This window comes from the organism of the source record quoted next, unplaced genomic scaffold, assembly GCF_019419815.1.
Source record: "Pyrus x bretschneideri cultivar Hongxiangsu unplaced genomic scaffold, Pyrus_bretschneideri_v1 Contig294, whole genome shotgun sequence".
NCBI lineage: Eukaryota > Viridiplantae > Streptophyta > Magnoliopsida > Rosales > Rosaceae > Pyrus > Pyrus x bretschneideri.
Window position 1 is genome coordinate 521 of NW_025999606.1, and position 24,223 is coordinate 24,743.

General features: G+C 37.2%; 3 protein-coding genes across 5 annotated transcripts; 1 reads left to right on the forward strand and 2 right to left on the reverse strand.

Moving 5' to 3' along the window:
• The first annotated feature begins 292 nt into the window (after positions 1–292).
• LOC103957515 (disease resistance protein RUN1) lies at positions 293–3,396 on the forward strand. Its single transcript, XM_048588988.1, has 4 exons — positions 293–1,417; positions 1,624–1,899; positions 2,016–2,579; positions 2,666–3,396. Exons 1-4 carry the CDS (start codon positions 497–499, stop codon positions 3,086–3,088), a joined length of 2,184 nt encoding a protein of 727 aa, XP_048444945.1. The 5' UTR covers positions 293–496; the 3' UTR covers positions 3,089–3,396.
• A 113-nt stretch (positions 3,397–3,509) lies between these two features.
• Positions 3,510–5,647, reverse strand: LOC125479542 (gamma-glutamylcyclotransferase 2-2-like). The gene is made up of 6 exons (XM_048588989.1): positions 5,419–5,647; positions 5,194–5,234; positions 5,012–5,068; positions 4,158–4,229; positions 3,959–4,038; positions 3,510–3,822 (listed from the first exon to the last, which is right to left on the reverse strand). Exons 1-6 carry the CDS (start codon positions 5,515–5,517, stop codon positions 3,644–3,646), a joined length of 528 nt encoding a protein of 175 aa, XP_048444946.1. The 5' UTR covers positions 5,518–5,647; the 3' UTR covers positions 3,510–3,643.
• Positions 5,648–15,031: 9,384 nt separating this feature from the next.
• Positions 15,032–19,303, reverse strand: LOC125479545. 3 transcript variants are annotated; one of them, XM_048588994.1, is made up of 8 exons: positions 19,135–19,303; positions 18,322–18,938; positions 16,669–16,791; positions 16,387–16,455; positions 16,258–16,283; positions 16,133–16,163; positions 15,933–16,020; positions 15,032–15,644 (listed from the first exon to the last, which is right to left on the reverse strand). In XM_048588994.1, the coding sequence occupies exons 2-8, from the start codon at positions 18,927–18,929 to the stop codon at positions 15,387–15,389; spliced, it is 1,203 nt and encodes a 400-aa protein (XP_048444951.1). In that variant the 5' UTR covers positions 18,930–18,938; positions 19,135–19,303; the 3' UTR covers positions 15,032–15,386. The 3 variants fall into 3 exon arrangements, with proteins under 3 accessions (XP_048444951.1, XP_048444950.1, XP_048444949.1); XM_048588993.1 differs by having other exon boundaries at positions 16,387–16,791; positions 19,031–19,301; XM_048588992.1 differs by having other exon boundaries at positions 16,387–16,791; positions 19,135–19,300.
• Between the last annotated feature and the right edge of the window lie 4,920 nt (positions 19,304–24,223).

The window sequence follows — 24,223 nt, forward strand, 5'->3', positions numbered from 1 at the left end:
TAATGCGAACCTTGATCAGTTTACACATTGTAATGCTGCTAATGCAAAGACTAGAAACCTGATGTGCGTGTGTGTGTGTGTGTGTGTGTGTGTGAGAGAGAGAGAGAGAGAGAGAGAGAGAGAGAGAGAGAGAGAGAGAGAGAGAGAGAGAGAGAGAGAGTATTTCTAAACGCTTGATCTATCAGTTTGGTCGAATTGAGCTAATCACATGGATCAATATAATGTGCCATTGTTTTGTTGTTATCATGACAAAGTTATTAGTTGAGTTTAATCCTGCAGTTTATGATTCTTACTTCTTTTTACTTTGGAAATTTTTGTTAACAGGTACGAAGGTAAGTTTATAAGGAAAATTGTCAACGACATCACTAGAAAACTGAACAACACATACTTAAACGTGGCTGCCAAAGAAATTGGAATAGATTATAGAGTGCAAGAAATCATCAATGATTTAGATGTTGGAGGATCAGATGATGTCCGCATTGTTGGAATTTTGGGCATGGTTGGAACGGGGAAGACAACGGTTGCAAAAGCCATGTTCAACAGAGTTCATCAAAGCTTTGAAGGTAAAAGTTTCCTTTCAAAAGTGAGGGAAGAGAGTATGGTTAAACTGCAAAACCAACTTCTTTGTGATATCTTGAAACCGGCCAACATAGAGGTAAGTAGTGTGGATCAAGGAACCAAGGAGATACAAAAAAGACTTGGCGGCATAAAGGTACTTGTCATAATTGATGACATAGAATCTGTGGATCAACTAGAAGAGTTGGCTATAAAACACGAGTCGTTTGGTCGAGGGAGTAGAATTATTGTAACAACAAGAGATGAACAATTGCTAAAGTTCATTAGAGTCGATAAGACGTGTTTGGCACAAACAATGAATAATGAAGAAGCTCTTCAGCTTCTTAGTTGGCGTGCCTTCAGGAAGAGTCATCCTAACGATGATGAATATCTCGAACTCGCAAATAAGGTTGTTGATTACTGTGGAGGGTTGCCACTAGCGCTTGAAGTTTTAGGTTCTTATCTAAGTTCAAAAACCAAAAGAGAATGGAGAAGTGCACTGCGCAAATTGAAAAGAAAGCCTCATGGGAAGATTTATGAAAAGCTTAAAATGAGCTACGATGGGCTAATTGACGATGACGTGAAGGCTATATTCCTCGACATATCTTGTTTCTTTATTGGAATGAACAAGGACTATGTCATGACAATATTAGATGGCTGTGACTTCGACCCAGATATAGGAATTGGAGAACTCCATGATCGGTGCCTTGTAACTGTTGATGAAGGAAACAACCTTATAATGCATGATTTGCTTCGAGATATGGGCAGAGAAATTGTACGTGCAAAATCTCCTACCATCACTGGAAAACGTTGTAGATTGTGGGACCAGGACGATGTAAAAGACGTATTGAGTAACATATCTGTAAGTACATTTGCAATCAAATTGTAGTATAAGAATGTATGCAATGAAAGATAAGTGTATGCATATCCCACATACAAATAACCCTTTTCATATTTACTTCTTACTTGATGGATCCAATTCATGGCTTTGCTTCGTGTATAAATCGTCTTTTCGCTGTCCCTTTCTTACCTTTTTTTTTTTTTTTTTTTTTTTTTCTTTTCTAACAGGGAACGGAGGACGTTGAAGGACTCACTTTAGATTTGCATGAATCTGACAAGCCTAGCTTCAGTACAGAAGCACTTAGAGAGATGCGGAGACTGAGGTTGCTCATGCTGAAAGGTGTGAAGTTCACGGGAAACTGCACATATCTTTCCAAAAAGCTAACATGGCTGTGTTGGCCTGAGTTTCCTCTAGAGGTCATGCCAGAAGATTTTAATCTACCAAACCTAGTTGATGTCGACCTGAGTCATAGCCAAATGCAAGTTTGGACGGACTCCGACGTGGTACTGCATAATTTTAACCAAGCTATTGATTCTTTCTTCCAGGTTTTGTAAGTACTGACATCATGCTTTCTCTCTTCTGTTTGGATTTTAATTTTGTTTTCGTTTTTGTGTCACAGCGGCTTGAGAAATTGAAGTTTCTTAATCTAGGTTATTGCTGTCGCCTAAAAAGATCACCAGACTTTTCAAAACTCCCCAATCTCGAGAGATTGATACTCAGAGACTGCAAGAGTTTGTCCGAGGTTCACCCTTCCATAGTACAACTGAAGTGCCTTAAATATCTCTCTCTTGCGAACTCCAATTTAACAAATGATGCAATTCCTGAGGATCTCGGGTCTATATCTTCTTTAGAAGTTTTAGATCTAAGAGGCAATGATTTTACTGCACTACCTATCGTCACTGGCCTTTCCAAGCTTCAAACTTTACAGTTGGGTAATTGCACAAAGCTTCAGGCAATTCCGAATTTACCGACAAGGTTGGAAATCCTGGAAGCGAATCAGTGCGTTACATTGGAAAGAATGCCAGATTTTTCGGAGATGTCGAGTTTGAGAGAATTGCATCTGAATTACTCCCCCAAACTCACTGAAATTCCAGGCCTGGATAAGTCGTTAACCTCCATGACAAGGATTCATATGGAAGGGTGCACCAATCTCAATGATGCTTTTCTGGAAGCAATCCAACGGGTCCTCTCTCTCTCTCTCTCTCTCTCTTATTTATGCATGCATGCATGTATTAATTACTCTTACAAATCTTGCTGCGCATGGTATAGGGATGGAGTGCGAGCGGAAATGGTGGCCTTTTTCTTCCTGGACCTTCATGGTTAAGGGGTGTCCAGCCTACGGAGGAAATCAATGAATATACGCTTGACTGTGAGTCCAGGTCATATTCAAGTGAATACAAGGAAGGCAGAAATCATGAGGCAGCAAGACCTGGTGATGACTCATACGATGAGAATCGATCTCACAAAAGAATAAGGTTTGATCTCAGTATTGAAAGCAATGCAGAAGGAACTGTTGCCGGGGAATATAATTGCATTGTAGTTCAAAACCACAAAAGCTGCATGGAATCTGATGCGATCTTTGAGGAGGGGGGAGATGGTGAGGATGAAGAGAAGGCTCCAAGTGCTGTACTGGTATCCGTTAATTGTTCTTCAAGCGTAACCGATCAGAAGTACAAATTCGGAATCAGTTGATCTTCTGACTTGAATGTTGTGTTGTGAGCATTACTTTGCGTGGCGGAGGTTTGGTGTTGCACTTGCATATGAAGATTGAACTAGCAAAGTAGGGTCCAACTCCACATTGTTTCGAATCACAAAACAAAGTGCAAGTACGTCCTCCAATCGGTGAGAGTGCTGAGACGCAGTGACAGCATTCTGAAACTCGAACAATTTGTTTGTTCATAAATTATTAGATTGAAAAGATTACCTTTGCATCTGCTGAGGTTCAGAACCCTTATGTTAATGAATTGCTCTTTCCGAATGAGTTCATATATCACGATTAACGAACCCTTGTTAATAAATGTTAATGAATTGCATCCCACATTGTATCAAAATGTTAAAAGTGAAAGAGAGAAGAACAGCAGTTAGTTTTTCCTCACAACTAATCTCTTCTACGGCATCATCAAATTCCTCTGAAAAATAAGCTTGACCAAAACGAGGGGACTGAAAAAAGCCGAAAGGATATTAATCTGAAACGAGGGAGATGGCTATATGGGGTTAGCAATCTGCATCTTCATCTGTGTTCAAATGTTACGAGTCCATGGCGATGGCTTCTGGCAGCGGGTGCAGTTGGAGGGCCGGGATGTTGGACTTGAGCGGGAGGTGGGTTGGCCCGGCCAACTTCTTCTCCTTTGGAAATCCTTTTCCGGCTATCCCAAGAACCTTCCTCACCTCATTTGCTAGCTCTATCACATAGTCCTCTTCATGGCCTGACCATGTCAGAAATTCTCTACTCAGTATTAACATCTACACGAATTTAATAAAGAACTAAGAAACATCCGGTCATGGACCTTGCACAGATAACTTTGATTCGTAAACAGGAATGTGGGTAACGAGTTTGCTCACCTATATCGAACATAGCCTTCTCCAACAGAAAGAGATAGTCTCTATTGTTTCCGCAGGGCCCAAAAGCTGTTGCAATTTGCCTGAAAGAGAAATACTTAATGATCAGTGGAAGCTGTTGAGAGATAAAACTTCATTGCAAAAGTAATGACAACCATCATCAACACCGCTAAAACCAGAAGCAAATTGCGATCTGCATTACCTTGCCATGTCCTCCAATGGAGCAGGACCGAGGTAATACTTGTTCGATTCTTTGTCTGGAGTGGACATGAAACTGCAATATCATGAACAAGTTAGGTGCGGGATACTTGGCACAACACAGCATTTCTAAATTTTACGTAGGATAAATTTAATGAGGTGCTGGTAAGGTTCTAAAAGACGCTAGGCATTAGTCGGGCGGCATGCTAGGGCCTAACACTTAGGCGGATTAGACGAATTTAAGTAAATCTATTATATTTCATGTATATAAATGTCTGTCTATACTTAAATTATATATAATTTCATCATAAAGTACAAAGTAGAATGATATATATATATATATATATATATATATATATTACGAAGTATTAGAACATAATGAAAACATGGGAAACAAGCATATAATGTGTGTTTATTTAAGTATACAACAAGTCCCTAATAATTCATTATAAAAAATAAAATATAAAATGAAAGTTATCTATTTTTTGTCTAAGTGAGTCACAATCTAGGCGGGTCTGGGCGAGCTAAGCGAGTGCTTAAGCGGTCTAGGCGGGCGCCTCCTTTCTTAATTTTCAAACACCTAAACATTAATCGAGATGGTGACCAGCCGCCTAGTACCTAGGCCCCGCTAGGTGGGGATTTTTAGAACTGTGGGTGCAGGAAATGAGGGATCTACAACAAAATGACTACACAATAACTCCTGTCAAGGAAGGCTCAGTCTCAGAGAACTCCCCTTCCTGTGCACAAAGAAAATAGATATTATGGCAAGCAGTACAAAACAATAACAAAAAATCCCAAATGTAAAGAAAACCGATTAGTCCAGGCGTGAAAGTGGACTAATATTCAAGCCACTCTTACCTTATAAAAGTCGACGAGAGTCTTTGAATCATATTCACATTCTCTCCTTTCCAGTTACTGCAAAGAAAGGAAATGAATTAAGCATGACTATTAGATGAATAGGGTAAGACAACGGCCGCTACTCTGAGCTGAGCTGACGATCTATGACCACAAGGATAAATGTTACAGTTGAATAAGCATACCTCCATTGCCAATTTCTCCCCTTCTGGCCCGCAGCACCCCACTGTTAGAGACACTTTGAATGTCAGAACGAAACACTAATCGCATGAACCACACAACAAAAGCTAAAAAATAATCGAACGTTTAACGGGTATCTGTACTGCTCTAGAATGTTACTTACGCAGATAGCTGTTGAATCATTTTTAAATTTGAGTCAGAGGACACACCAACTGAAAACAGTGCATTACCTGTTGAATCAAGGGAGGAAACAGAGAAATCAAACTCTCCCATACCTTCCTCAGTAACTCCTTCCTGACCGGCCAACCCCACAAACTGCACACAATCATTCCATCCCCATCAATTCTTGCGGAAATGGCCTCCAGCTGGAACCAAAATTCTGAAAGCAGCCCTACCCCTAGCCCTCCCTCCCTGCCTCGCCGTCTCTCTGCGCACCCGTTGTCGACCAAAACAGAACCAAACTTTCGGGCACCCCTACCCTTGCTTCGCTCATCCTACCCCTCCCTCTCTCCTCCCGTCTTTCTTCCCATCCCTTTTGCAACGCACGACTCTTCCCTCTCTTCTCTTCTCTCACCCACGACTCTTCCATCTTTCCTCTTCTCTCTGTCATTCTGCAGGCTGCCGGTGGTTAGCCTTCGTGGGTGAGTCACCGCATCCACCTCACCCCGTACCGAAACCAGCCACAGCCCAAACCCACAAAGCCCATCGCCCAAATCCAAAAACAAAAACCCCAGCCCGAACCCAAACCTTCCACAAAGCCCACTCATTAAAGCAATGGCATGGCCGTAATTAAACTAAAATTCGAACCCAAACACTGTTTATTTGAATAGTGTAATTGGAATCCCTTCTCTAGACTAAGGTAATACCAACACTAGTATTAGGAATGGCATGCATACGGTTTCATATTTATGAAATTAAGTCTTTATCAGATCGATTTACCTTTTTTTAAGAATTCTTTGTTTAAATTTGCAGGATTTAGGACAATTTTTCTTTTAAAGTTATGGGTTCTTTTGATATAATTTTTTTTATCTGAATTATTCATTTAATTTCTGAGATTTTTTATTAAATCTCCAAATTGACTTATAATGATTAGACTTGAAACAGGTTATGTAAATCAGTTTTGGTGAAGGAGTTGTTCCGCAGCCTGAAGGAGAACATAACAATATTTTTGAAATAAGGTCTGACCAAAACTTTTCTATAAAATTTTACAATTTTTGAGCTTTAAGACATTCAAATTCACATCTACCTACATTAATCTATTTAGCAAGTTACCTATTGATTTTTTTTTTGGGGGGGAATTTTGTGTACAAAGTGTTGTGTTGGAACGAGCAATGCAGGGGCGAGATCAGATCGGTACAACGTTTGTTTCTCGAATCACATTCATTAGTTAGATTATTAATGTGCTTCAACTGGGGGTTTCAATATGATTTTGTAATTTCCCTTGATTAGAGAAGAAAAATTAATAAATCACAAGAAATGGAGCAATTGGAAACATGACTGCAAGTGATAAGCCAAAGTATTTGTTTTAAACAACTATACTACTTTAAGTAATGACTGTTGATATGGTATGCCTAAAAATATTTGAGGGCTAAACATTTAACACTTAATTAATTTAGCTTCAAATTATTTTATTTTCTGTCATAAAAAATTAGCTAAAAATTAACATTCTATAATATAGTTTCAATTGTAAAAGATAGTAATTTGAGGTTCTTTGACTCATTATTGATATTGGTTTTCTGCATTCGGTTTTAGTTTCAAATGTGACTGTTATGTGTTTTGCTTCATTTTAGTTTCTTTATTGTTAAGTATTAATAATTGATTTTTTTTTTTTTTTTTAAGGATTCTCAGTGAATTATCTGTTGTTTGGAGTTTGAACTTTTTTATACCATGTTAAGAGGGTGTAGAACTAGCAAACGCAATCAAATAATACAAGAAGGCCATTTTGTTGGTTCTTAGTGACATAAAAGTTTGTAATAAACCAGGCTTTGAATATTAGAACAAAAGACAAAAAATTCTTGACAATGCGTTTTCCAATAATATAAACACAATCCAAACAAGTGTCAATGTCATTACATTTGATAATTCAAATCAAATTAATAAGGGTCAAGTTAATTTTTGCAAAAAACAGACAAGGTAATTATTTATTTAACTTTCCATCTATTTTGAGTCGATTCTGCGTATTACTGTGTTACTAATTAGTTGCATTTTTGTCTTCTTTTTCTCCCTTTTCCACATTATTTACTTATTTTAAATAGGCAACTAAACCCCAAGTATAACTAATTCACTGTTCGTAAGCATAGTGTTCTTCCTATTTTGTCCCAACTAAGTTTGCTCAATTACGTTTCTACCACTGTCTGAGAAAATTTATGTACATTTTTGTTTTCTTCTTCCCTCTTCCCTGGATTTGGATCCTCTCCTGAGGCAATGGAGAGGATCTTCCTGACCAATTATCGTGGACCGTTAAATTTTTATCCAACGATTATAAACAGAAGATTTCCTTAAAATTATAATAATTATAACCGTTGAATTTTCATCCAACGGTCTACGATGGTTGGTCAAGAGGATGCTGAGAGGATCCAAATCCCTCTTCCCTCTCTCGATGCCGCGTAGCGACTCACCGTTTGAACGACAAACCCAAAAATCATCAATTTCATCTCCTTCTCCAAACCAACACAACCATACCTTCCATCAATCTTAATCCGCACCCGTCGAACCCAAGGCGGATTTCATAAGTTTTCCGGTTGCGGCCGGCCCTGCAACCTCATCTACTCGACTCAGGAAAGTCCCAACAACAACATTCGAGGTTTGCATGCTCGAATCTGCCCCTAGACCAAGGAGTTCCATAAACCCAGAGATGCAATTGAGGTGGCAAAAGAAGCCCAGCAAGACATTTTGACGGCGGCGACAAATCTCATTCCCGTCGGCATTCAGCTGCGTCTGAGGAATCCAATTCCATAGTTCAACAGTGACTAAGAAGCCAGAAAGAAAGCAAGCATGTGTTAAGACTACAGGGTTTCCAATTCCACAATAAAAATTTATTCTTTTAGGTTTAGATTATTTGCATATATATATATATATATATATATATATGATATATTAGAATAATAAATTAACCTTTGATTGGTTACGTTTCACGTACCAAAATAATATATTAATTCTGAAAATTTGTCAATCATAAATGTATTGTTACGAACTACCAAAGAAACCCACGTTCCATTGCAGGTTTGAAACCGTAATCAAAATTTAACACACTCATTTCTAAAATTATTCAAAAATAAATAAAAACAACTGAATCCACATTATATTTTATCCTCCGTAAATGAATGAAAATTTTTTTGTCTGATTTTTCAAATTGTGAGATGTATCAGATATCAATCGTTGTCTTTCTCTTTGTGCTTCTCATTGTAAGTTCTTTTTGCTTATTACTCTGAATTTTCGTTGTTTGAAATTTGCATTCATCAACAAACATGGGATATGCCTATGTCATTGGGCATGAATTAATGAATTGTTTGCAATTAATTAATTTCACACTGATGTATATAATTTGTATTAGTTTCATAATTTGGAATTAGGAATTAGGAATAACAGTGAAACAGGGCCTTGAATTACATCATCAACCAATACTTTCTCCTTTCGTTTTCTGTGACTTTTCTGGTTGCTTGCTGCAAATGAATTGATTTGGAACTTTGAACTAACAAATTAAGCAATTCAAGCATATTATATACCCTTAAAAGGTTTAAGTGTGACATCCCACATCGTCCAGGGGAGTGATCTTTAAATGTATATTCTCATCCCTACTTAGCATGAGACCTTTTGGGAGCTCACTGGCTTCGGGTTTCATGGGAACTCCGAAGTTAAACGAGTAGCACGCGAGAGCACTCCCAGGATAGGTGACCCATAGGGAAGTTCTCGTGTGAGTTCCCAGAAACAAAACCATGAGGGTGTGGTCGGGGCCCGAAGTGGACAATATCGTGCTACGGTGGTAGAGCGGAGCCGAGAAGTGATTCGCCCCGGGCCGGGATGTGACAATTTGGTATCTGAGTCTAACCCTGGTCGCGTGTGTGCCGACGAGGACGTCGGGCTCCTAAGGGGGGTGGATTGTGACATTCTACATCGCCTAGGGGAGTGATCATTAAATGTATATTCTCATCCCTACCTAGCACGAGGCCTTTTGGGAGCTCATTGGCTTCGGGTTCCATAGAAACTCCGAAGTTAAGTGAGTAGCGCGCGAGAGCACTCGCATGATGGGTGACCCATCGGGAAGTTCTCGTGTGAGTCGTGAGGGCGTAGTCGGGGTCCAAAACGGATAATATCGTGCTACGATGGCAGAGCGAACCCGGAAAGTGATCCCCCCGAATCGGGATGTGACATTAAAAGTAGATATAAAATTAATTAATATTAAATCAAATTATATAGAAGTAGCTAAGTATATTTTCAGCAATTTCAGACCTTCACTTTCATCAAAGGACTTAAATCACATTTAAAAATAGAAAGTACACAAAGAAAGTTGTACTTTTAGCTTCGTTTACAAAAAACTCCGTATACAACTATGTATTCCACACGAATTTGTGTAATATAACTTGCCTCACGCATGAAGTACTCCATCCTCTTACTGTACCAACTTGAAATACGGAGTTTTAACAAAATATTCCTGATATTATTTACTTTTAATGAAAAACCAAATTTTTACCTTTTTTTGATACTATTCACTTACACCTTATTTGTTATTTTTCATTAAAATTAAAGTTTTTTTTGGACTTTTCATTAGTTTTTCTATGCAGAAATTCAGTACTCTGTAATGGCTGACACTAGTCAAATATAGAGTTGTTGAGTTAGTTGGAATTGTATTGAGAAGAACAGATAGTTAAAGGGTGCTTTTGTAATAATGTAAAAGGTTGGAAAACTATATAATCTAGAGTGTAATACTTTAGAGAAAGTATTCCTTGTAAACACATTACAATTGAAGGAAATCAGTATCATTCTCTCTCTTTTTCTCTCTCTCTCTCTCTCTCTTCGATTCTTCTCTCAGCTTCACAATTGCTATTACCTGTGTTCTTCAGTATTCTCAGAGGTTTAATATGGTATACTAGTTGGCATTTGGCTTGCTGCCGTGATCGATCTTGAAGATTCTTCCGCTGCATTCGTGAAGTCATATGGGTCTGCATCTCCGTCAAACGAAGTGTCTGTTGCGTTCTGCTTTACTGAGGTGTGCTTTTCTCAGGTGATATCGAATCTGTTTCTTTCGTTGAAATTATGGTGAAACTCTGTGATAGGTTTATGATTGATTGATTTCTTGGTGAAGTATGGTGTGTTTGATGATGATTACATTCGTGACGAAGTTTGGGCATGTTGTTTTCTCTTACTGGATGAAGTGTTTGCATTAGATAACTATTGAGGTTCATAAGATTGTTGAATATTGTGTGCTCTAGAAAGTATCAGTTTTTCTTGGTAGAAATTGTGCGATTTCAAGCAAGTGACATTCTTTCTTGTTCAGTCTTTCTTGATCAGAAAGAATCAGTCTTTCTTTCTTGCTATTAAATCTCAAAGAGTGTCGATCTCTTGTTGGAATGAAGAATTAATTTGTGCAGAAAGCAGTGTGGATTAATTGTTCTGTTGTAAATCATGACTACATCAAAAGTTGATAGTCTTCTTGTTATGCTTACCATTAAGTTGAAGGATGACAATTTTGCAAAACGGTATTTTCAATTCATGTAAGTGCTTAAGGGTTACAATCTCTTTGGTCATTTCGATGGCAGAGATGTCTGTCCACCTAAATTTGCCATTCATATGGATTTAGGTGTGACTAAGGAGGTTACACAAGCATTTATAGACTGGGAATCTACTAATATGACTTTACTTGGTCTTCTTCTAGCTACTCTATATGATGAAGCCATGGAATGTGTTCTTGGCTGTAAGAATGCTGTTGATGCTTAGACTAATATGGGAGATAGGTTTGCATCTGTGTCTAAGTCAAGGGTGAATCACATGAAAATTGAGTTACATACAATTCAAAAAGGAACAGAGTCAATTGATAAGTTCTTGTTCAGATTGAAAAACATTAGAGATCGGCTTAATGCTGCATGAGAATTCATTTCAGATAATGATGCCATTATTGCTAGATTGGCTGGTTTACCCAAGGAGTATGCTATCATTCAAACATTCATTTTAGCTAAGGAGTCCTCCAACACACTGAAAGAATTTCGTGCTCAGTTGCTTGGTGTTGAAAAAGAGATTGAAGGGGATACTAATCTTTTGTCTCAGAATCTGTTCACATTGTATATGAATGGTTATGGTTCTAGTTCTAACTCTGGGACTTCAAGTTCTTCTATTTATGGTTCTACTTCAAATCCTCAAAATCATAGTCATATTCCAGCTACCATAACAGGTGTCATTACTCAAGTTCCATACTTAAATCCACAGCAACCAGAATATCTTGTACTACCTCAATTTTATCCAATGCCTCAACAACCAGTTCCATTTTATCCACCGCCATTCGGATATGGTTTTGCTGGTAACATGAGAGGTTTTTCATCATCAGGGTCTAATTCTCAGCAGTCTAATATGAACAGAGTTCAGTATGGTCCTAGAAATTTTAATGGTTCAAAAAGGCAGAACAATTACATAAATAATGGTGGATATAAGGGCAAGAATTTCAAGCAAAATGGTAACTCTAGCTAGTCTGGAAACACATATACAAGAACTAATGTTGTCATTGAGTGTCAAATTTGCAATAAGAGAGGGCATACAGCTGCAAACTGCTATCAGAGAAATAATAATAATGCTCATACAACTGGATTTCTAGTTGAGTGATGGGGCACTCAGCTCTTGAGTGTTTACGCAGAGGAAACTATGCATTTCAGGGAAATCCTTCACCACCATCTATCAATGCCAGGAATACACAACAGGGACACTTTGGTATGCCCCAAGCTCTAGTATTTCATATCACTTCTTTCGTAACCCATAACCTAAGCTTTACATTACAATCTTGAGAAAGACCTAGCTGATCATTGAGGATGTATTCATGGGTGATGGTAAGTGTGTGTGTTATCTATATTCTTAGCATTCGATTCCTTTCATGAGATCTACTCAGAAATTGTGCTTTTATTTCAGATTTCATATGTGAGAATTTTGATTCCCTTTACATAATTTCACTCATATATGTTTGTGGAGAGACTAAACCTTAGGATCTGAGTGAAAACTTGAGTGGAATCTGTGAGGAGTAGAGTTGAGGCGAATTCTATCTTAAGCATTTGGGTATGGTGACCTTGAAGTTGTAAGACATGGAGAAATATCTTTATACTTTACAGTTGATACGATTCTTTGAAGTGGCAAACTTTTGAGTTTGAATGTATGACAAAGTTTTCATTGGTTCTTATTAGTTTGTTTAAAGCATGTATTAACCAAATTGTTTGCAGATTTTGTAGATGTTTGTGGGTGTCATCACTGTAAGCCCTCAGGAGACACAACTTCTCCAACTAGGGACACCTAGGGGTTCAAAGGCTTGTTGCACATGCTAAGTGCAATCGTTTGGCCAGCGAAAGTGGTTTAGTTAGATGTTAGTGTTTTGTGTGTTTTTAGTTTTAGGTTTGCTCGAGGACTAGCAAAAACCAGGTTTGGGGGTATTTGATAACTCACATATTGCATGCATTTATATCTTCCATATTTGGCTTCTTTGTGATGTTTTTGAATTAAACTGGTTGCATTTTACATTATTTGGTGTTAGTGTGCAGCCAAGTGTGTAATAGGATCAATTGGAAGGCAAATGAAGTAAAAACACTCCTTTTGGTAGCTGAGCATTATTCCAAACGTGGAGAGGATTCTGGGGAGTTAATTTGGAGTCCAAATGAGGAATCTAGGACTAATTTGGCTGCTGGAATTTCAGGAAAAGATGTGGAAGGAAAGTGGTGCAATTCGACCATATTGGGTGGTTCTAAACAAGGCAAAAACGCTGGAGTCATATTTGGTGGTTCCACACAAGGCAAGAAGGTGTAAACCTGATTTGCAAATTGTGAAAACAAGAAAAAAACGCTCAAAACACATGCCATATGTGGAAATACCATTTACATCAGATTTGAGCCATTTAACTCACCTTACACACTTACCTTGTTTGTCATCCTCTCAGCCATATTTTAAAGTAGTGAAAACCTGATTTGGAGGTGGAAAATAAGGAAACAAAGTTCAAAACAAATGCCATTCTCAGAAATACCTTTAAATCATATTCTAGCCTTTTATATCACCATCAACACTTACCTTTTATGCATCTTTCCAGCCCCTATTTAAACCAAGCGAATTAAGCATTTCAACAACTTCTTCTTGGCTTCATTCCATTATTCCCACACCCTAGCTGCTCCACCTCTGTCCATTTTCTCTCCCATTTGCAGAAACCATTCAACCCTAGCCTCTCCACCTTCATTTACAACACACTTGGAGAGCCAACGCCGAAGGCCACCCTAAAGGGATTTCGACATCAGTCTTGCTTCAAGGGTTCCTTCTCCTTAATTCTATGTTCACTCATGTTGTATATTTTTATGTCAAACATTCTGTAAACATGAAGTGTAACTAATCTCTTTCTAGGGATTCGATGTAGCCTTGCAAGATTGCCATGTAGTTAATTCAGAATGCTCAGTTGACCCATCTATTTCTTGTTTCATTCCCTAATTTAATTGTGACTTTGTGTGTTGATTTTAATGTTTGATCACCATTTGAATTAACCACAGGTTGTTTAGCCAAGATTAAAGCACACATCATGCATATTCTTGGTGGATATGTGAATGAATGAAGGGAATGTTTTGCAAACAACCTGCCGAGTGTTTCCTTTGGTTTTATGAAAGTTTCTTGTGTGTGACACATTCTTGATTAGGAACCAAAGTTGCACATCACAATTAGGTTCATGATTAGGAACATTTGATCAAATCCACACATCATATGGTTGATCATATCTAAGTGAAACAAACTCAAGAAATAGGTAGATGGTTGAGTATAAACTGACTTAACAAACATGGACTTGGTTTAGCAATGGTGAAATCGAATCCCTAGTTTCATCTCCATTGGTGTTACCCCATTTTATTATTTGTTGATTCATTTTCTTGTGTTTACTTCATTTTCTTGTGCTTCCAAGTTACACCAACAAATCTGTCTAAATTGATTAGCTTTATTATCTAATAGGGTTCTTGCAGAACAAGTGGTTGTATAGGTCCAATTAGTCCCTGTGGATTCGACACCCTTACTTGTGCCATTATACTAAACATATTTTAGCACTAGGAAGGAACATAACAACACACATATGGTCGGCTTGGGGCCGGGTGATTCAACTAGTTTACTTGCTTTGAAATGACCTTTTGGGAAACTTAGGTTGAACAATGATGCCACTACGCATCTCCTTACCTGAAGTAAGGACTTTGTACCTACAAGCACACATTGCCAGGCTTGCTCATTAGGGAAATTGATTTTCTAAATCATCCCTAGAAAAGATAGTAAATCACCCTTTTTCACGGTGGATTCAAGGGAATATATGTAACGACCCAATTTCTTAATTCGGAAGATAATTACTATGGTAGACCCAAAGAAATTAAACCCTAAGATTTATTTTTAAACTAATCACCCAATTCCTTTTCTTAGACAAATTTTCAATAAATGATTAATTTCAGTTATTTTATGGTTACATCTAACTTCTTAGTAGACTACCTACGTACCCTCAATAAGGATCAAGCCATTTGTAGTTCACCTTTCATTTTTAATCCATTTCCTAAAATATTCAAGTGGAGGAATATTCAATACCATATTTAGCAATTGAAGCACATCAAATGGATACCCAAAAACAAATTCAGAATATCAAAATCTGCGTAAAAAGGCAGCATCAACCCACTGGCCACGTGCTGTCGTAGCTGGCGATTTGCGACGAACGGAAACCTAATTTTCCGACAAACTCGAAAAATTACCAAATTTTACAGACTTGTAGAAAACAAGGGGAACAACTTTCATACCTGGGATGAAGCCCAATTCGGTTGGGAAGACATTGAAAATCGCCTTGACCTGCCGGAAATCCAGTTTTTCTGACTAACTCTAAAAATTACCTGCAAACTCTTGGATTGTTGACTCTGGGGCATCTCATCATATGACAGCTATATGACTGGGTTATCAGAGGTTATGCCATTTGAAGGCTCTGAAAAGATTACAATTGACAATGGTACTACTTTACCTATCCAGGGTACAATATAGAAAGTAAATGTTTCTTTGTCCCTTGGCGTAACCTTTCACTGTTCCGATCAATAACACGCTGCTGATCAATACCACTCTCATGATCAATATTACTCTCATTCCCGCTTTCTCTCTCTCTCTCTTCGATGCTTATCTTAGCTTCACAGTTGCTATTACTTGTGTTCTTCATTCCTCTCAGAGGTCTAATACTCTGACGACGAATGATATGCACAAACTCTTCCTTTGTAAGATTACTCATCTGCATTGCAATAAAAATCAATCCCAAATCGAAAGAAACAAAACAAAACCAGTAAAAGTCTTCACATAACATACACGAAAAGGGATCATCTCTAGATTGCTTCCACCTGAGCCAACTGAGCAAAAAATATACGTCCTTAAAATTTGATCCAATAGCTAAAGTTATAATAACTTTTAATGGGCTCCCTTATTTTTAACCGTTGGATCAAATTTCAAGGGTACAAATGTTTTGCTCAGTTGGCTCTAGGGATTCCCTTTCCTACATGCACAATGCACTCGGAAAACTGACCTGCTTAATATCATCCTCATAATCACTGACACTGAAATTAATATCAGCCTCAATTCCGCGGAACTTGATCGCAGCTCGATCATACGCCCTAAGATCCATTTTACCACAACCACAAAATTACGCAAAAATTTAACTGCTTGGAAACCAAGTTTTACATTGAAAGTTTTACGGTTGACACTTCTGAGTTTCTTAGTTCTTACCTAGCAGCAGCATGGGCAGTGTCAAATGCTCCTAAAAAATATTCAAAAATTAAAAATAATCTGCCAGAAATTAAAAAATAATAATAATAGCAATTAAATGGTGGATTTTGATTCATTTTTCTTACCCAAGTACACTTGTTTCCCGTAATCCCTACACAAAAAAAAAAGACAGCGAGAGGACTCAAATTCAGTACACAATCAGAGTATCCAAACAGAGCAATAATACATCAGTATCATTGTAACCAAACACTAACCAAATATGGGATTCCCATCTCCCTGTCCTTCGATAAAACGTGACGCCCCGGTACTGCGAGCTCCGGGACCTGGGCGTAGTAGAAAGGGGAGACTTAGTGCTGGACATAGGAGATAATGCGAGCTTGGGAGAATCTAACTTGCCCGGCGGCGTAGAAATGGGAGACTTAGCGCTGGACATAAGAGATAATGCGAGCTCGGGAGAATCTAACTTGCCCGACAGCGTAGAAAGGGGAGACTTAGCGCTGGACATGAGAGATAATGCGAGCTCGGGAGAATCTAACCTGCCCGGCGGTGTAGAAAGGGGAGACTTAACGCTGTCCGTAAATGCTATTTCAATTGGAGTCGGGCTTTGGAGTAGTTTAGCGATCTCGTCAATAATTACCCTGATAAACATTCCTTCATACCTGGTTGTTATATTTGAAAATGAAGCAAAAGTACATAAGATTTATTAGCAACTGCAAAGATTAAATAAATTTTAAAAAGTATTTTAAAGTTTTTGAAATGACATATAAGATCATCTTCAAAACGGAACGTCAAATTTTGAACATAAAATTTAAATTGATAGTTCTATGATACTTTGATATCACTCCACCTGATATGTCAAATTTTAAATATAAAATAAAAATTCATATTTATTTTTTTTGCATTGATAATGAAAGATAATGAACCAAAAGGTATAAAAAAATATTTAAACATTATATTGGTGATGAAAAACATTTAATAATTAATTAAAAATTATACGAAGTTGTTGTTAAATTTGACAGCAGCTATCTTTGCTGCCATCCCACATCAATCAAAATTTCAGTTGGAAAATACTAGTGTTATCATTTTTTACACTTAATGATGTCATTTTTATTTTTTACACTTATTGTTGATGTGGACTTTTTAACATGTCATTTGGAGTTGCTCTAAACCCAAACTTTTTTTTTTTTTAAATTTGTCATTTGAAAATTTTTTTAAAAAAAATTTAAGTGATTTTTCATATTAATTTTCTAAAATTATTAATTAATCATCTCACTAAGTTTTTTCAGTCAAAATAAGTCATGTAAAATTGTGTTTCTTATTTAAGCCATTAGAACTTTTTAACAAGTTTATTTATTTATTTATTTATATATACACACAACACAAAGACGTGGGGAATAAATTAGTATTTGACTTTTAAGTTTTTACCTCCTTTCACAAATTCTCTACTTTCTGTGGCTTAATACAAAATTTTTAGCTGGTAAAAGAACATTCAAAGTTCATCTCAAACATTTATTGTCAACTACTGAAAAAACCATCAGCCTCATGAGATTACCCACCAGGAAGATGGAGAATTTTTGGCTTTTCTGTGTGAGAAGCAAAGGTCTGGGCAAATCTGGAAGTATAATGATAAAGTTTTTATTTTGGGTGAGATTAGTCAAAGTTGAGGCACCCAAATTTTTATCTAAAATTAGATTTATAACTTATCTTCTCAACAATTATCTTTTTAAAATTAATTTTGCATAAAAAATAATTACAGCCTGATAATCTGCACAATATCAAACATTGTATTAAATAGTCAACATTTTAATCTGTTAGAGCACCAAATGCCGGACAAATTTAGTCAATATTATCTGATAACTAATTATCATATTCAACTGAAATAATCAGTACAGTTCAAGCTGTCAAACGAAGCCTAAATCATGAGTACCACCGCCCCCATTTGAACGAGCACATCTAGGAGAAACAATTAGAAAACAAGCTCATACATCTTCAGAAGCCTTGAACTCTAGCAATTCAACTTTGACATTAAATTTAGAGAAAATGATGAAATCTAGAAGGAGAATTTCGGGAGAAGAATTGGATTGAAAAAGAAATAAAAAATAAATGATAGAGAACTCAAATCTAAACATGACTGTTAATGACGATTTAAAGAAATAATGAACAAACAACAGAGAAAAGTACGTGCTTACCCATTAGTCGTTCTGAAAACCCGGGCTGGCAAACCTGCGGCTGCAGTAAGAGCATCTGTCCAGACTGTCAAACCTGCAACTGCAGTAAGAGCATCTGTCCAGACGGCCAAACCTGCAGATACGGTAAGAGCATCTGTCCACCGCCGTAGCTTTTCTTGTATATCTGTATCTTCATGGAAGCGCTCTATATGCTTCTGAAATGCTAGTAAAAAACTACCTAATACATCTGACGGACTAAGATCGTAGAATATTGGCAGAACCATTTGCTTCAGTGTTCTTCTGCACTCCATGATCTGCACCAGCTCCTCAAGACACCAGATGGAATCCGCATACATGCTTGAGAAGACGATGACCGAAACCTTAGACTCTTCGATTATTTGCTTCACTTTGTCTGATATATTTTCACCTCTTCTTATTGACTCGTTCTCCTCCATAAAGAAGTCAATTCCGGCGTCTTTCATTGTCCAGTAGAGGTGGTCCGTGAAGGTTTTGCGCGTGTCTTCGCCAAAGCTCAAGAACACATTGTAGGGTGAGGAGGAGGAGGTGGTGGAGGAGGAGGAGGACGGTGAAGATGGAGGTGAGGCTTCAAGGGATGTACTTGTATCCATAACCGCTTACTGCAAAATTAATGATTAATTCAAGTCAGATCACCCTTCATTTCTTCATTTCATTTCAGTCAATAAAAAAAGAGTAGTGCTTTTCTATGTACATAATTGGATCGAAGTGCGCAGATCCGCTCGCCCAAGGTAAAATGAAACACGATGGCTTTTCATAAAAGCAAATAAACTATTAATCGAAAACAGAGGAAAAAACCTGCTTGATCCTTCAGGCCACGCCTAATTCCCCAATTTACAAGATGTAAGATTTGCAGAGGAAGAAAGAAAGAAAGAGGGAGGAGATGGAGAGCTGGATAAATAGGCAAATATACTTCTTTGTCTCTTTCCTTCCTTTGAAGTTAAGGGATCTTCACATAATTTTATTTGAGGGACAAGTTGTGGTGCTTATTCCGGAATTTTGTTCATCGACTTAAATTATTTGTATTTTAGACATTAAGATTATAGATTATTATTGCAAAAAAATAAGACAAATTCAATACCGTTAAGACATCCAATTATAGTAAAGAAAATAAAAATTTGTTTGCTTGACAAACTAGTTTTTATTGAACTAGATTGGGCTATACTAACAACTAGTGTAGTCGCATGTTTGGCGCAGCAAAATATAACTTAAATGACGCTAGCTCATACTTGCTTCACTTCGTTCCTTGCTAGCTAATCCCGACTGAAAACATGGTATTAGTTAAGACTATATGTGGATGCCTACTTGTCTTCCCCAAATTCGTCTCAAGCAGGTTTTTTCAATGACCGCAACCCTCCATGACCTAAAATCTTAGATTTACGTTACCACTCAGAATGTGATTACCAATCATAATCTGCTTACCACCTAGGGAGTTGGACGGCAAAAGAGGCAAGGGGAAGAGAGAGGAAGCTTGTTCCAGCTTCAAGATGACGGAATTGGAATTAATCGTAGGATCAGAGAGGGGATTGAGAGGAAGGAATTGGGGTTTCTTGGGGGAATGGGGAATTTTGGAGGAACAATGATCAGTTTGACCCGAATGATTTGTAGAGGAACTCTACTTTCTTGGATCCATTCCACACGTGCTATTTCTTTTCCATCAATGTGTCATACAATTTGTACTTGAATTCCTTTTATACCTATTCAATTAATTTAACAGTTTTTTTCATTGTTTTGCGATATGAAACTTTATTATTTAATTATCCGACTACAAATTCTGCACAAAAATACTAGGATGCCTGTAAAGATTTGCAATTCTTGTAATAGCAATGTTAAGTCTTGATTTTTTGTGATGATAATTTCAATCGCGTGTGTGCAACCGAGAGAGAAAAAGAGCAATGCAACTTGGGAGAAACATATGGAGGAAAAATAATTGAGAGTTCTAGAAAAAAATAAAAAGAAAAAGAAAAGGCAAAAGAAAAATAAAAAGTAAAAGTAAAAAGAAAAAGTATAGGAAAAAATGGAAAATAGAGTTCTAGAGAAAATAAAAAGAAAACGAAAAGGCAAACGAAAAAGCAAAAGAAAATAAAAAAGTAAAAGGAAAATAATGGAAAATAATAGAGTTCTATAAAAAATAAAAAGAAAATAAAAAAGAAAAAGAAAAGAAAAAGGCAAACAAAAAGGCAAAAGAAAAAGAAAAAGTAAAAGTAAAAGGAAGAAAATGGAAAGGAGAAATTTTTGTAATTTCTACTTTAATATTGTATTAAAAGCTTTATTAAATTAGTCTAATTTAGTCTATACTAAATTAATCTAGCTTAGTTTTTGAAATTAATTCAGTTCGAGATAGTTTGTTGTAATAAGCTCACCCTAGATGAATACGAATACAATTTTTCAAAGAGTTACTAACATGACTACTATTTAAATTAACAGTCAAATGATTTGGGATTTGAGTGATTTTTGATAGAAATAATGTCATGCCCCGATCCCGACATACGTCCAGGACCGACATGTGACATCATCCAAATACTCGTATATCTCACATAACCCGTCTTAGGAATATGGCAGATCACAATCCGAGAATCAAATTGCAAAGAAATTTTTCATTTACCTTTTGGCTGCATCTAACCTCTTCGTTAGACTGCTTACGTATTCTTAATAGGGATCAAGTCGTTCGTAGTTCACTATCACAAAATCAGACGTTTAATCCACTAAGTTCAAGCAGAAAAGTATAGTATTTCTCAATCATTCAATATAACCTAACAACATGTAATTCCTGGACTCAGACTACATAACCATCCCCATGAAAACATGATTTCTCTCTCATCCAACATATAAATCATTATGTCTCATCATGATATCGCAATTCACAACACACATCATATTTAAGAGCCGACGAAACACAAAACCATTCTCTAGCCGTATTAATTAATTAATTTGATCAAAGTAATAACAATCATTCTCATATCTTCTAAATTCATACCTTATGAAATCATAATCGAATCGTAGAAAATCCCGAAGGAGTCACTCAGACGTCCAACATCTTTTCTAACCCAATTCACAACATTCTCGAAACCATTGTCACAAATATATATATATAAAACAAAGGCTAGAGTGACACAGTTAGGCCAAGCCTACTTCTTCAAACAATGAGATTTTAGGCCACTTCACTAAATTCAACAACCTCGAGTTTCGGACTACTTAACGGAACCAAACCAAATATGGTCGCCTAAAAATGTACCATGTACAACTAATCATCACCTCTAGAATGCGTATGGTCCCCCATTGCGAGTATACCAAGCAGGACCATAGGCATAAACTCATCATGCAGGCAGTGATCACCCATCGCAGATATACCAAGCATGATCATCCCTGAATACATATGGTCCCCCATCGCGGATATACCAAGTAGGATCATTCATAAACCACAACTACGTGCTGCAATATGATCATCACACATTAAACATAATTATACGCATACATGCTATCAATTCCACATATCAACCAACATCTAGTTAGATGGAGCACATATTTCTATTTAAAATCTAATAAAGTACCTAGTTGATGAATACAAGAAAATATAACACTCTTACACTGTTAATCTGACTCAAATTTATGGTGGAACACGCTCACTCTCAACCTTGGAGTGGAACAACTCTTAGAACTCTCACTCCTAGTCTTTTGGATGATCTACAATGGTGAAACGCCACCTCTATTGATGCGAGAATTATACGCACACAAATTAACCCTCTTTTTATCATTTGTAGTAAGTATGTAAGTAGAGATCGTTCTAGGCCGGGGATTAGGAGGGATTGCAAAATCACTTGGATTTGACTCAAAAACGTAAAAACACAATATAAGACACCAAACTAAACCATATTCTAAAAACACAAACTAAATTGATTTCTAACTACTATGACTCAACAAAGTAAAGGGGGATTGGATTTGGACGAAATTAAACTCAAATGCACAGATTGTAATTAAGGGCAAAATGTAAATATGAATGTGATGAAAATATGGATGAATGCTAGCTAGAAGGTTCTTCTCCACACATGTTACACTTGCATACAAGATGATTTTCGGTTTGTCTTTCGATGAATTATGAAACTCAACACCTCGGGTTAATTAGGTCCGCTTAAATTAACCGTCAAGTTTTCCTTAAGTTATTGAATTGGATGATTACATACGACAACCCAAAGCATTCCCCACAAGTTCCCTACATGAATTGCATAATAGAGATACAAGCAAGAATCATTAAGTTCTTTGAAAACTATAAGTGTTGACGAGGCATTCGTTACTATGAATTGCATGAAACTTATGCCAAGAATTTACTTAACGCGATTGTTTATAAGAAACCTCCACTACTTGTGAATATAAGTTCATAACTATTAGGTGAAACTCACTTATATTCTAGCGTCATATTCATGCATGAAAATTAAGCGTGCACTCTCAATAAACATACATAAATAGGTTATCAATCAAACAATTAAACAAATTGAATCCACAACTCATGAAATTCCAACCAAAGGTAATCAATTCATATTGCAAGCATAAACATGGTTTCGAATCACCCCCTAGCTAATGGGGGGTTTAGTTCCTCATACGTACAAAACAAAGATAAGTAAATTTAACCATTGAAATCGAGGAAAAGAAACACCTAAAAATTCCAACAACTCAAACTTGAATTGTATGAACGTTTAGGCACTCTTCTCTTCCTCTTTGTTGTGGCACAAGGTCTAAGGGATGTTGTTGGTGTGTATTGTGTATGTGGAATGGATTGGGGAATGGTTGGGTATTGTTTTGGAGGGATGGGGAGAATGCTGGAAATGAAATGGGGAGGCACGGCGAGCTTGTTGTTTGTTGTTGTTTGTTGTTGTGTTGTGTATGAATGGAGGTGTGGAATGAATGAATTGTGTGATGGGATTGCATGGTTTTATAGGGAGAGAATGGGTGAGAATGTGAGAGAATGTGGCTGCAATGATTAAGAAGGGAATGCATGTGGAATGACAGCTAAGTTGGTTGGTGGAAAGCTGAAAATTGGTGCTGTTTTGCACGGCAATGAAGGGAAGTTTGGTGCTGGAAATGCATGTGTTTGCATGTGAATTAAAACTAAAGTGAATGATGATGAATGCATGTGGATTAAAGAGTGAATGGTGGCTGCAATAATGAAATGGAATGGCTGGAAATGCAAGGGGAATGCATGTGGAATGACAGCTAGGTTGCTTGGTGGAAAGCTGGAATTGCCAAGGTTATGCACGGCAAAGGCTTGTTTGGGTGCATGTGATGATTTATGTGGTGGGTTATGCACGGCAAGGCTGGAATGTGGTGCAATGATGAAGGAATAATGTCATGGTGGCTGAAATGATGAAGTGGGATGGCTGGAATCAGGGGTGAATGTGCACGGCAATGGTTGTGTGATATAGAAATGGGAGAAAATGGATGAATGATTAAGAGTGCATGTGGGCTATGGCTGAAATAGGTATGAGAAAGTAAGGTGTTTAAGTGTTTAAAATAGGGAACAAAGCCCTTCCTTGTATGGCAAGGAAGGGAGACACAAGGAAACACACGGCATTGCTTAAGGTTACAAGTTTTGTGACCTAGAATAGGTAGGAGCCCTTGATATTGCTGAAACTTGGAGTCTTTAATTTCGTCTATTCCTTTTGCTCCAAACATAAGCTATCCATTCCAAGTCTAATTTTGCTCCAAAATGCTCCAAAATGCATCTTTTTGCTTCCTTAGCCATATGAACCTAAAAACACACGAAAATGGCTTAAACTACTAAAACAACTAGGAATTAACAATATAAATGCACGAAAACAAGCTAAGTAAGTCGCCTAAATATGCTCCTATCATCTATTCATATGCATGGATGGAAAATCCTAGTGAGTCCAAG